Below are 14,319 nucleotides of genomic sequence, written 5' to 3'. Positions count from 1 at the left end.
TTTTCCATCATTATAGCCACCTTCACCCAGGACATGCAATTTGTCAACAGCCATCACATTTGCTTTCTGGGGATCTTGCCCATACCAACTGTGTTAATTCAGCTCACTTGGCTGCACATAGAGGTAGATACAGGAATGCTGTCCTTAAATCTTCCACTGTTTTATTAAAGGTACTGCATTAACCATTCCAACATTAGCAAAACAAACACAGCCTTTATGGCCTATCAAGAAAACAAAAACATAATGTATGGCACACTTCCATGTTGCTGTGGGGATCCATCCGCTCAGATACAAACAAAGAAAAAGTTCAGCTTTTCTTATCATTAAAACACAGCTCAGGAGCTTGCACCTCCAGACACATCCAACACTGAATAAGCCAGAAGGCTGTGTATTTATCCTATGGACTCTACCAACTCTACAGCTGCTCACTCAACCAAGCCCTAACATGGCTTATTAACCCCTCTCAGCACTTATTATTATTTATTATGAATTGCTTATATTATGCTATCTTAATCTGCAGAGCTTTACATACATTATCGTCACTGTCCCCAATGGGGCTCACAATCTAAATTCCTTATCAGTATGTCTTTGGAGTGCGGGAGGGGAACAGAGAACCCAGAGTAAAGTCACATAAACAAAGGGAGAACACACAAAGGACTTGCAGATGTTGTCCTTGGTGGAATTTGAACCCAGGACCCCAGCACTGCTAGGCTAACCAGTGAGCCATTATGCTGCCCTATAATGTTATAGCGCTAAGTGTGCTGGAACGTTTTCCTAGGTTCATATCACTGAAGCTAATAACCATAGTGATACATATCTCCCCTCTAGTACTTTGCCAGTGACTTTGTCACATCATACATAACATAGATGTGCCCAATATAATGTAATGCTGAACGAAATATGTCATCTACCTTATAGAGGGTTGCAGTACATTGGAAAACCTACCCTGTATTGTTTTGCACTCTATGCTGCACACCACACTCAATAAGAATAGATCAAATATAAAAAGAACAACATTTTGAAACACAGTTTTCACATATTCTGCAATAACAAATGTATACATTCTGGACCCCATAACAATTCAACTAATTGACCATATTTAAAAAAAATTTAGGTCATAAGGGTACTCTGTCAGCACAGGATAACTGTTCAAACTAAGTACAGCCGCTTGGTGCTTCATGGCAGGGCCAATCATTTACAGTATATACACCTTCCCACCTGCTTGCTTTCCCTCAATCTCCACCCTCTCTTTTTTGATTGACAGCTCTGGCATCATAGGGCCAGAGTGAGAAGATAGATGGAAACCAAGCAGCTGGGAAGGTGTATATAAATGATTGACCTCACCATGATGCACTGATACATGGTTTGAATAGTCATTCTGTGCTGACAGAGGCCCTACAAATTGGAGATTTTTTAAATCTTCTGGAGGAAACCCTGTGAAAATAACATCTGTATCCAGCTGAACATGCAGATAATAAAAACTAACATTGTTGAACATACCAAAAATATAGTAACTGCAACATCTAATGTCCAAAAACCTCCATCACATGTTACATATATATACAGTTGTGCTCAAAAGTTTTCATACCCCGGCAGAATTTTTGCTTTCTTGGCCATTTTTTTTAGACAATATGAATGATAGCACCAAAACTTTTTCTCCACTCATGGTTAGTGGTTGGGTGAAGCCATTTATTGTCAAACTACTGTGTTTTCTCTTTTTTTCATAATGACAACCCATATATAATATATATATATATATATATATATATATATATATATATATATATATATATATATATATATATATATATATAGTTAGGTCCAGAAATGTTTTGACAGTGACAGAATATTTGGGATTTCGGCTCTGGATGCCACTATTATTAATTTGTTATTAAACAACTGAAATGCAATTGAAGTGTAGATTTTCAGATTTCATTAAAGGGGCTGAACAAAAATATCCTGTGATAAGTTTAGGAATTGCTAACATTTTTCTACAAAGTCTACTTATTTCAGGGGCTCAAAGGTAATTGGACAAATTCACTTTACCATAAATAAAATATTTATTTTTAATACGTTGCAGTTAAAGGGAGACTGTCAGCAGGATTGTGCACAGTAACCTACAGACAGTGTCAGGTCGGCGCCGTTATACTGACTACAATGATACCTTGGTTGATGAAATCCATCTTGTAGTTGTTGTTTAATCTTTATTTTCAGTTGTGAGTTAATGATATGCTCGTGCTGCGGGGCGGGCTGTGGTGGTCTTTATGTGGTGCTCTAATTAGGAATTCATAATGAAGACTGCTGACAGGAAACATTAGTACATAATCTTTTATAATCATTACGTCTTTCTTAATAATAAAAATAAGAGGATACTGATGACAATGTGCTTTACAATTTGAAAAACTAGAAGAGAGCCAATATTTTGTCAATTTTTTAGATCTGCTAGTAGGTTCCAACCTTTTCTGCTTTCAACAGTTGTAGATGATTTTTAGTTGTTAACCTTGGTAAAATATTCCAATGTATGTAGATTTGATAAGAAATCAATTGTCCACTGTGTCCATGAAGGATTTCTGCTTTAGCTACTAGATTGCACATAGCAGATTACTAGTGATGAGCGAGTATACTCATTGCTCGGGTTTTACCGAGCACGCTTAGGTGACCTCCGGGTATTTGTTATAGCTCGGAGATACAGTTTTCATCGCCTCACTTGCATGATTTACCGCTTCCAGATACGCTGAATACATGTGGGAATTCCCTAACAAACAGGCATTCCTCACATGTATTCAGCACATCTGGAAGCCATAAATCATGCAACTGAGGCAATGAAAACTATATCTCCGAGCAATAATAAATACTCGGAGGTCACTCGAGCGTGCTCGGAAAAACCCGAGCAACGAGTACACTCGCTCATCACTACAGACTACCAATGCTCCTATATATTAGCAGCTACTTTTCTGTGATGTTTTCTGTTGAAGCAGGACTCCAGCAATTATTTTTTTACATGTATAGAGCATCAAATACTACTATTAAATAATACTCCTTATGTCTTTTGTACACTTGTTTTAGTTGATGGCTATTTTTGACCTCTTCTTCCCATCCGACATGATTCCCATAATGCAGCCTTCATTTCTCATGATGACTATTGCTTAACAACAAACATCTGTTGCTATATACAGTAATGGTATTTAGGGTTATATTTATGATGATGAATTGTTTTCTTTCCCTTTGCTTTTCTTGATGAACCCTTCAACGTTTATGAATCCTTTTTTACCTGCTTTTTTTAACTGGCATATAATATCTTATCCGTTTCCAGAATTTTGATGTATGGGCAGATTTACTGTTAATGTCGCCTTTCCAGGAGACTGTAGGTAGGGCTCTCAGAGCTTTCTTCACTATAAGTGGAATTGTTTCTGGTTCTTTAAAAGGCTTGAGCTTAATCAGAATTAGCTTCAAGTTCTCCGTTTCTTCCAGAGATCGTGTAATAGCTGCCTGGAGCTCAAATAGTCTTGGGCTTGTTATGTATCTCTGAGACAGTATGAAAATTGCTCTTCTGCTTCTCTTAAGGATCTTGGCAATATCATCAACATAGGCTAGAAAATAAAAGATGAAAAAGACAATCTCTGTTTATTTATTGAATAAAGTGAGCTTAATAAGGCCATGTGCCATAATTGTTGTACCTGTACAAAAAATTGTGACTTTCCCCCGTCTTTTAGCAAGTGGGGCTTAGCTGGAGAGAAAGGGGCAGCAAACAGCCATAAACAGATTTACTGTTTTATGCTAAAGATTGGTTTCTCTTGAAAAACACTATGTAATATCTCGTACTCATGTTTTTGTCTTGTTCTTGATGCATATCTTTCCCCATTCGTTAAATTTAGTGAAAAAATGCTGAAAGAATTGAATTGCTGCAAATTTTGACTACATTAAATCTGCAAGGAAAACACAAACAGAATGTGCATGAGGTTTCAGAAATCTCATTCTCATTCAATTTGCTGGAACGGTAGGATACTGCGTTCTTTCCTTGTCAAAAACACGCAGTGAAAAAATCAGCAAAAAGGCAACTTATACATAGGAGTTAAAATAACTGTAGAAATGTCATGGTTATATAGCTACATAAGTATCTATAGATACATATGAATTATATATTATATTTTTTATAATTGATCACAAATTAGAATCATAAAATCTCACATATTCATAATATGTCAACACTGAAAAAGATGCAAGTGGCACTGTAAATTTAATCAACGAGGAAATGCTGGAAAAGTAAGTGATAATGTAGTAAACCACTTTCTTTTGCACCCAGTTTTCATTTTTGAAATTTTTTTATTTCTCCTTTTCTTCCAAGAGCCAAAACTTTTAAATTTTTCTATCCAAATAGCTGTACGGTGGCTTGTATTTTGCAGAACAAGTGGAGAGGTAGAGAAAAATATTCAGAAATTTGTAAAAAAATAAATAAAATTGGGAGTATTTGTGTCTCCATATTTCAAGACTAGTAAAATTTTAGTTTTTTTATGGATTAAGTGAGGGCTTGTTTTCTGTGTGACAATGAATTAACTAATACCATTCTGACAGTTCTGGCTGTGAATTTACTGTACTTGGCTGATGATATGTCGGGTTTCCTATGAGATGGGTGTGTAAAGATCGGACGGCACACACATGGTTCGTGTGTGGTGTGATTTTTTTTCTCGCACCCTTTGACTTGCATTGGTGAGTCTCAGCCGTTTTAACCATACACAGCATGCTGCAATTTTTTTCCTCAGCCCAATTCCAGCTGAGGAAAATATTGCACATGAATATTGCTTCATTGAATTGGTATAAGTGCAGTGTGATTTTTTTCTCACATTGCACTTGCTGGATTTATGTGCAGATGTGAGCGAACCCTAAAAAAGTTATTTATTCGACAAGATCCCTTTAAGTAACAATATTTGCCCCACGTTGAAATGCACTGACAGCAAATAAAATAACTCAATATATGTCTCACCTCCTCCTGGCAAAATATCTCTTTCCAGGATACAGAGTTTATAATCATAATGGTCCTCAAGAATGCTCGGTAACAATTGTGTTGCAAATTGCTCATCCTCATAGTTGTCAAAGTAGCTTTCCATTTTCTCTTCACTAAACTCATATGTCTGTGATGCATATGAAATGAAAGCATCAAAGTCTTTGTTATCTAAAAAAATAACAATATGAATTATTTTGGTAGTTATATTCGGTGCAATGAAATATAGTTATTTCAAATGTTCAACGGGCAAATATCAATAATGGTTTTAATGATGATTTTACAAAGGATTAATGAATGTCAAGGAACTTATGTATAACCGCTCAACATTTAGATTTAGACAAAAGGAACATTTGGTCTCATACAGTGGCATGCAGAAAATATGGAGTCAAACATGCCCTCTCCTCGTAGCCGTGTTTCAAGCCTACTGGCAGCATAGGCAGGAATACTGGGAGTTAGATGCGCAGTGCACTACCCTGCCCATCTAGGTTTGCTGGTCAATCTAGGCATGTCACACTCACTAGTCATCTCAGCCAATCAGGGGCTCTGGTCAATGAATCAATATCAAGACAGGTTTAGAAGTCTATATAATGGAATCTGTCAGTAGGATCAACCCTGTTTATATGGGCATGTAGGTCATAGGAAGTTCAATAAAATGATACCTGGATATCTGCTATCTGATGACGTATTTCAGAGATATCCATGTTTTTATTATATGTAAGTAAGCTATTAAAATCTATGGGCTGGACACAACTCTTCGTCAAAAGAGCAGTCTGTCAGTCATTACATGTCTCATACTGGTATTGTCCAGAGAAAGAATAGACCATGGTTCTGATGATGACCCATTTTGTCATCCCTTAGCTCAAATGTCCAACTAGCAACTACTCTATGGTCTTGTAAATGAGTGGACAAAGCCCATTTTCATCTGTGTCTGGGAAAGTAAATGGTCAATGAGATTCTAATTTATTGGTGCAATGTGGACTATATTGCTAAGAAACCATGGATCACTTTGGCTTTATATGATGGACTTATGTGAAATATATGCAACATTTCTTGAAACTGCTTAAATCAGAGTTAATATGCAAATTGCCTCTTCAGAGAAAAAGAGGACTTGAACTCTATAGCGCCACCTGTTAGAAGTAGCAATCCTACAAGTCTTAATCAACCCTTTAATGAGTCTTGCAATATGACTTAGGATTAGAGCCAAATCAGTATCTCAATTCGCAGACACGGTGTTTCGGGCTGTTGGCCCTCATCAGTGCGAAGCAGGATAACTGATTTGGCTAGGTGAGAGGCTCTGGACTGAGGTCTAAGGGGTAAGGTTTCTCTTGTGGAGAGTGACATACCAGCTCTGGTTTATCAAGGTAAGGAGGCTTATTCGCCGTGTAATGCTCCTCTGGGAAATTTAATATGCATCAGAGTTATAATCTATCCCTGCAGTTTTAGCTGAAACAGGCAATAAAAGCAATGAAAATGGAAAGTTTTATGGTGATGTCTATTATGAAATCCAGTATAAGTGTGACTTGTGTACAGTATCTATTTATTTCATAGGCAAGAAATGAATATCTTACCTCCAATCGTCTCATCCTTTGACAGATAATGGCGATAAAGCAAAACTATTTCAACCCAGTACAAATATGCCGTCCCAGCGCCCAGGAGTATGATCAGCAACAACATTACTGATATACACAATATATTTCTCCGGAACACTATCTCTGGTGGAAGAAAATTGGTAAAATAAAAAAATAGGCAAATTGTCTGATTAAAGCCTTTTTCTACTCATGAGCAGCACAACAGTAAACATTTGCTTCAAGAATAAATGAACATAAGAAATGAAGGTGTAAATTATTCCTTCTAAAGCAGTTTATCAAGTCTTAAAGTGAACCTGACACTTTATAGATGCTACCCAATCCATGGGCATTGGCACATGTAGGAAGAGAGCTGTCAATCCAGGTCAGCAGGCAGGGAGAAGCCGCAGGGGTCCCGCCTGCCTGACTAGTCTAATGTACTTTACTGCATGCTGCAGTTTTGATTCAAAACTGTTTGATTTGCTGCAGATCTAACAATTATCTGAGTTCTGCATAACCCCGCCCACATCACTGATTGGGACCTTTCTACACTGGGCAAGGCAGAAAGCTGCCAATCAGTGGTGGGGTGTGGTTGGACTACCTGACAGCAGGCCAAATAGTCTTCTAGTGTTAACAATACAAAAGACACACTGGCGCTAGGCTGCACCCCCATATATAGCTGCAGGCACCTGGGCAGATTGTGTGCAAACCTCTGCCGGAAAATGATAAATCAATAATAACAAATGAAGATGCCACGCTAGAAAGAGAAACTGTGACTGTGAACTGAGTAAAATCCAGTCCCCTACCTACCTCACAGATAAAAGCTGGCGTGTCCCCTGGGTTGGAAGGTTGGCTACTTCAATGATGTCCTCCGTGTTGTAAAAGGATCACGATGTCGGCAGTGCAGAGATCAAAAAGGGAGCGCTCTCCCGTGGTACAAAATTCCCCAATACGCTCACCGTTGTTGGTATCGGCAGGCAGCCTCGGCCAATGGCGCCGCCGAGCAGTAGCATGGCGAGTGAGGGGCGTGGCTAAGCGGTGATGTCACCTGTCCATGAGACGGACACTAGCAGGGGCCAACCCGACGTGTTTCAAGGGAACCGACCCTCTTTCTCAAGGTATGGCTCCCCTGCTGTTACTGATTGTTATATAGCCGCATTCCCTGATGCCGTGAACAGCGTGGAACCACCCTCCAACTAAGACCGCCTACACAGTCAAAAAGTGAGAGTCTGCACACTGGCAAAACCTCTCGGATAACCTTCCAAAGGATTGCTGAACCCTATACTAATGCCAATGAAAATACTAATGGTGTCATTCTTCTGCATGGATGATCCCACTTAATTACCGACTTGTGACAGAATGTACCCCAACCCTAATACTAATTAAAACTATAAACCTTTAATAATAAACCTTAAAAACATTAATATGTAATGGATACCCTAACCCATAAATACATGCTATACTGAAAATCATTTTTCTAATACTATATAAATGATACATTTTGACTCATTGCCACTGTACACTCTTCTGTCAAAGAATGACGTGACCTTTGACTAGCACCTACTAACAGTGCAAACTTATCAGAATAAACATATATAAGAATATAAATAAAAAAGGAAACATGCCATTTCTAAACTATTTTTTATATTTTTGATTTATTTTTAATGAACAAAATTTTAATGACCAACATTTTTTTTTTTTATAAACTAGTACATACAACCAGCACAAAAAACAGTTAAAAATCAATATTAATACTCCTGCTTACAATAAAACTACTCATTTTAAAACTACACATTTTAAAAACTACTCTTGTTAAAAAAGACCCCTCTCCTTATAGGGCATACAATTCAATTCATAATTAAGTCCCTTGGGGGCCAGACTATCCAATGTGTCATGCAGCTGCAGTGCAGTACAGCGCAACCTCCACCAGGAGAAGCTTGATAGGGAAGCGAGACTGCACACACAGAGCAGCTGAACAGATGCCACCTAGTGGCGAGAGTGAAGTCAGGAAAGCCAAGTCAGAGCACCAGATAGCACAACAGTACAAAAGGATTTAGACAGAATGGATAGTCAGGACGTAGCAAGGGATCAGTAAACCAGGACGGGCAAAATACGGTACAATAGCGACAAACTGAAACGAAGTCAAAAGCCAAGCCAGGAGGTCAGAACCAGAGAGTCAAGCAAACATACAGACAAACAAAGACGCTGGGAAAGGGCAGACAGGGATATAATATATAATAGACACAGGACAAGTCAGGGTTCACAGTAGGACAAATAAAGGGCTTCCAGAGTCAGGTTCACATGCCTAAGACAAAGCTAAAGCTGACACCACATTCAGGATACCTGGGAGCTAAATAGCAAACCCAAGCCCAGAATGAGGCAGAGCAAAGTGAACCCTTGACATGATCCACCCAGAGAAAGAGCAGACAGGACTAAACTCCGCAATGGATCATGACAGTACCCTCCTCCCCAAGTTTTCCAGGATAACGTGCATGAAATGCCCGGACCAGTCGATTAGCATGGACAGATCGTGCCGGGACCCAAGATCGATCCTCAGGACCGTAACCCCTCCAATGGACCAAGCACTGAAGTGAACTACGGACCATGCGAAAATCCACAATCTGTTCCACTTCATACTCAGTCTGACCATCCACAGAGACAGGAGATGGAGGGGATGGAGGCACAGCAGAGGATGGTACAAATGACTTAAGAAGGGACTTATGGAACACATTGGGAATCCAAAGCGAAGGAGGAAGTCACAAGCGAAAGGCAACTGAATTGACCACCTCAATGATCTCGTAAGGACCAATATACCTGGGACCTAGCTTAGCAGAAAGAACCTTGAGACAAATGTTCCTGGTAGACAACCACACTTTATCTCATACCAGGAATATAGGTCCCACAGACCGTCGCTTATCCGCAAAAAGTTTATGTTTGCTCGATGTTCTTCTGGACCTCCCTCCATACCTTCCCCAATCGTTGCACTGCCGTATCTGCCCCTGGACATCCTGAATCCAGCCTAGAAAATTCGTCAAAATGAGGGTGAAAACTGTAGTTACAGAAAAATGGGGAGGTGCCTGTGGACTGGTTAATCCGATTGTTAAATGCAAACTCAGCCACAGGCAACGAAGAACACCAATCATCCTGCCGAGACGTAGCAAGACACCTCAAAATATGTTCAAGAGAGTGATTGGTCCTCTCCGTCTGACCGTTAGTCTCAGGATGGTAAGCAGAGGAGAAGGTCAAACAAATACCCAATTTTTTACAAAAAGCCCTCCAAAATTTGGACACAAATTGACCCCTCCATCAGAAACCACATTCAAAGGCACACCATGCAACCGTACAACATGCTCAATAAACAGCTTAGATAATGTTTCAGCATTAGGCAATCCTGCCAGAAGTACAAAATGCACCTGTTTACTAAATCTGTCAACCACTACCCAGATTACAGTTTTGCCAATAGAAGAAGGGAGGTCAGTGATAAAATCCATGGACAAATGAGTCCAAGGTCTATCCGGAATTGGCAATGGTACCAGTTCCCCGGCCGGCCGGTTATGGGAGCTCTTAGCATGGGCATAGGTATCACAAGCAGACACAAACACAGTGATATCAGAGGTCATGGAGGACCACCAAAACAGCCTAGCAATGGCTTTCCGGGTGGCAGAGATCCCTGGGTGTCCACTGAGAGCAGAATCGTGGAACTCCCGGAAAACCCTCAATCAGTACTGAATTGGGACAAAAGCTTATTGTCAGGCAAAGAGGGAGGAGCAAGAGACTGAGCCTTTCGAATCTCCTGCTCCAATTCAGAGGATACCTCCGAAACAGCCACCCCGTGCTGAAGAATGGAGGAAGGAGGTTCAGGGGGAATTATCGGATCAAAACTGCGAGATAAGGCATCAGCCTTGACATTCTTGGAACCAGGCCGAAAAGTGATAGAAAAATGAAAACGAGAGAAAAAAAAGCAATCACCTAGCCTGTCTAGGAGTTAACCGTTTGGCAGGTTCAATGTAAGACATGTTCTTGTGGTCAGTAATCACCGTGATCCGATGAACCACCCCCTCTAAAAAATGCCTCCATTCTTCAAAAGCCAATTTTATGGCCAATAACTCTCAGTTCCCAACATCATAGTTCCTCTCTGCAGAAGAAAATGTCCGGGATTAAAAGGCACATGGTCTTAAATTGGTCAAAGTAACGGGTCCCTGAGACAACAACGCCCCTACTCCCACCTCTGATGCGTCCACCTCTACAATGAATGGTTCAGATGGTTCAGGCTGAACTAATACAGGAGCAGTCATAAAACACTTTTTTAATGTAATAAATGCTTCAACTGCCAAGGATGACCAAACTTTGAGATCAGCCCCTTTGCAAGTGAGATCGGTGAGTGGCTTGACAACCTGAGAAAACCCCTTAATGAATTTCCAATAATAATTGGCAGAACCCAGAAAACGCTGCAACTCCTTGAGGTCTCTGGGTTGCACCCAATCAACAATGGCCTGTACCTTTCCGGGATCCATCTGAAACCCATTGGCAGAAAGGATGATCCCCAGAAAAGAAAGCTCCTGGACACAAAACAAACATTTCTCGGGTTTAGCAAACAGAATTTCCCTGTAACCTGTGAAGAACAGCACGTAAATGACCAATGTGGGATTTCATGTCAGGCAAAAAAACAAGGATATCATCTAGGTATACAACCATAAAGTGCCCGATAAAATCAGAAAATACATCATTCATGAAGTTTTGAAACACCGCGGGCGTGTTATTGAGACCGAGGGGCATGACCAAGTTCTCAAACAGACCCTCGGAGGTGAGAAATGCCATTTTCCACTCATCCCCCTCCTGAATACGGATAAGGTTATATGCTCCCCTAAAATCTAGTTTGGAAAACCTCTTAGCCCCAGACAATTGGTTATAGAGATCAGGAATGAGTGGGAGAGGGTAGGTATTTCTCACCGTAATTTTATTTAGTTCCCAGAAATCGAGGCATGGGCGTAAACCACCATCTTTCTTCTTGACAAAAAAAAATCCCGCTGCCACAGGTGAGACAGAGGGACAGATATGACCTTTGCGTAGACTATCAGAGATATAGTTTTTCATGGCAATATGTTCCGAGCCAGAAAGATTGTACAAATGGGCTTTGGGCAATTTAGAACCCGGAAAAAGATTGATGGTACAATCATAAGGATGATGGGGTGGTAAAACCTCAGCCTCTTTTTCAGAGAACACATCCCCAAAGTCCTTTAGGTACTCCGGAATACCCTCCGGACTAATGGCGGACACAAACACAGCAGAAAGACAACCATTGGAACAATTAGGACCCCATTTAACAATATCATGAGATCCCCAGTCTATAACAGGATTATGTGTCTGCAACCAGGGGAACCCCAACACCAGTCCTGAAGGAAGATTATTCATAACATAACATGAAATTCGTTCCTGGTGCAAGGAACCCACCTTGAGGAGGAACTCCTCAGAGACAAATTTAAGGACATTTTGAGCCAACGGTGTCTTATCAATGGCAACGATATGGATGGGAGTCTCTGGCCTAACTGTCCCTAACTTTAATTTGGACAACAGACTAGAGTCAATGAAGTTCATGGAAGATCCACAGTCCACAAACACCGAAGTGGATGCAAAACCACCTCCGGAACACAGTTCCACCTCTAACAAAACTTTTTGAAATGACGAAAATGGTACCGGAGAGTCTGGATGACCTCCTAGACCATCACCCAGACTCGGCAGCTTGTTACTCGATGGACAATAGGGGCAGTCCTTCTTCCAATGTCCCGGATCTCCACAATAAAAACTTAATTCCCCATCACGTCGCCGTTTCCTTTCCATCTCCTTAAAATTGGTGGCACGAACTTCCATAGTCTCCTTGAATGACATCACCTCAGACTTGGCAGGCAAAACAGGAATCTCACGCTGGATAATTCTTCTCTCCCATAACCTCCGGTCTATATGAATGGCCTGGGTCATGGCCTCCACCAAGGAACTGGGTGGCATATGAAGGGCCAGCGCATCCTTGAGATGATCAGAAAGTCCTCTCTCAAACAAGCGCCTCAGAGCAGAGTCACCCCAAGACACCTCAACGGACCACCGCCTAAACTCTACACCGCCTAATACTGTTCAGAAGTGAGTTCATTCTGGGAGAGACTCATGATCATTTCCTCTGCTACCCTGACCCGGTCTGGTTCATCATAAATCAGTCCCAAATCTTCAAAGAATCTGTTCTCAGACACACGTTCAGAGGCAGAAGCAGGTAAAGAGAAAGCCCATGACTGAGGTCCCTCCCGCAGTAAGGAAATGATTATCCCCACCCGCTTACTCTCATCTCCAGAAGATCGGGGTCTAAGAGAAAAAAAAAGCTTGCAACGCTCCTTAAAAGTAAAAAATCTCTCCCTCTCCCCAGAGAAGGTATCTGGGAGCTTGACTGTAGGTCCAGGAGAGTGCAAAGAGACATCAACAGTGTCAGAGCGCTTACAGTCAGTCTGCAATGATTTAACTGTGTCAGAAAGCTCCCTTTGCAGGTGGTTATGAGACGAGGACAAGGCCCTCTGTTCCACAAACAGGTCTTGTATCATAACTGTCAAACTATCCATTTGATCCGCCAAGGTATGGAGCGGATCCATAGCAAACAGAGCACAGATAAAAAATGCAGAAATCCCTTTAAATGTGTGGTCAGCTATAATGTCATGCAGCTGCGGTGCAGTACAGCGCAACCTCCACCAGGGGGAGCTTGATAGGGAAGTGAGACTGCACACACAGAGCAGCTGAACAGATGCCACCTAGTGACGAGAGCGAAGTCAGGAAAGCCAAGTCAGAGCACCAGATAGCACAACAGTACAAAAGGATTTAGACAGAATGGATAGTCAGGACGTAGCAAGGGATCAGTAAACCAGGATGGGCAAAATACGGTACAATAGCGACAAACTGAAACGGAGTCAAAAGCCAAACCAGGAGGTCAGAACCAGAGAGTCAAGCAAATATACAGACAAACAAAGTGACGCTGGGAAAGGGCAGGCTGGGAGATAATAGACACAGGACAAGTCAGGGTTCACAGTAGGACAAATCAAGGGCTTCCAGAGTCAGGTTCACACGCCAAAGACAAAGCTATAGCTGACATCACCCTCAGGATACCTGGGAGCTAAATAGCAAACCCGAGCCCAGAATGAGGCAGAGCAAAGTTAACCCATGACATGATCCACCCAGAGAAAGAGCTGACAGGACTAAACTGTAAATCCCACAGTTGTATCTGCAATGATATTCCCCAGGATTACCTGCTTCTTTTCTGGACAACTTGACTGTAGATGTAACGATGCCCACTGAATTCTGAGCAGAACATGTATATATTGCATGTAAATCACTGTTTGTTACACTTTCCAAAAGCATTGTCAAGATACATTCATATCCACTCAGGCCACTGGTTGTATTTAAACTGAAAACAAAATAAACAAGAAATCACCAATGCATCAAAGCTCCTTTATCATACACTTCTGATGGATTAGCAATGATGTGGGCACGACACTTTGTGGGCTTATGTCTTAGAGAATGTAACAAAATTCCTGTTGTTCCTTTTTCCAGATTCAAATGCATTTTAAGGGTTGTCCAGGACTTTTATATTGATGTTCTATACTGTGAATAGGTCATGAATATCTAATTGGTGGGGGTGCAACACACGGCACCCCTACCATTTAGTTGTTCCCGGTTTCTAGCAGCGGCCAGAAGTGCTCAGTTGCAGAGTTGCAAAGCACT

At 41.1% G+C, this 14,319-nt stretch overlaps 1 protein-coding gene across 1 annotated transcript in view; it reads right to left on the bottom strand.

Moving 5' to 3' along the window:
- Positions 1-3,055: 3,055 nt before the first annotated feature.
- The window catches only part of IL18RAP (interleukin 18 receptor accessory protein), a 50,680-nt gene continuing 39,416 nt past the window's right edge, over positions 3,056-14,319 (bottom strand). The window contains exons 7-10 of the mRNA XM_077296639.1: positions 13,845-14,002; positions 6,571-6,714; positions 4,982-5,170; positions 3,056-3,590 (exon numbers count right to left, since the gene is read on the bottom strand). Coding sequence (XP_077152754.1) covers positions 3,268-3,590; positions 4,982-5,170; positions 6,571-6,714; positions 13,845-14,002 — 814 coding nt within the window. The 3' untranslated portion in view covers positions 3,056-3,267. The remainder of the gene's footprint in view (positions 3,591-4,981; positions 5,171-6,570; positions 6,715-13,844; positions 14,003-14,319) is intronic.

Source organism: Ranitomeya variabilis, chromosome 3 (genome assembly GCF_051348905.1).
Source record: "Ranitomeya variabilis isolate aRanVar5 chromosome 3, aRanVar5.hap1, whole genome shotgun sequence".
In the NCBI taxonomy this organism is placed as follows: domain Eukaryota; kingdom Metazoa; phylum Chordata; class Amphibia; order Anura; family Dendrobatidae; genus Ranitomeya; species Ranitomeya variabilis.
Note: the sequence above shows the minus strand (reverse complement) of the source record. Positions and strands in the feature narration are given on the sequence as shown.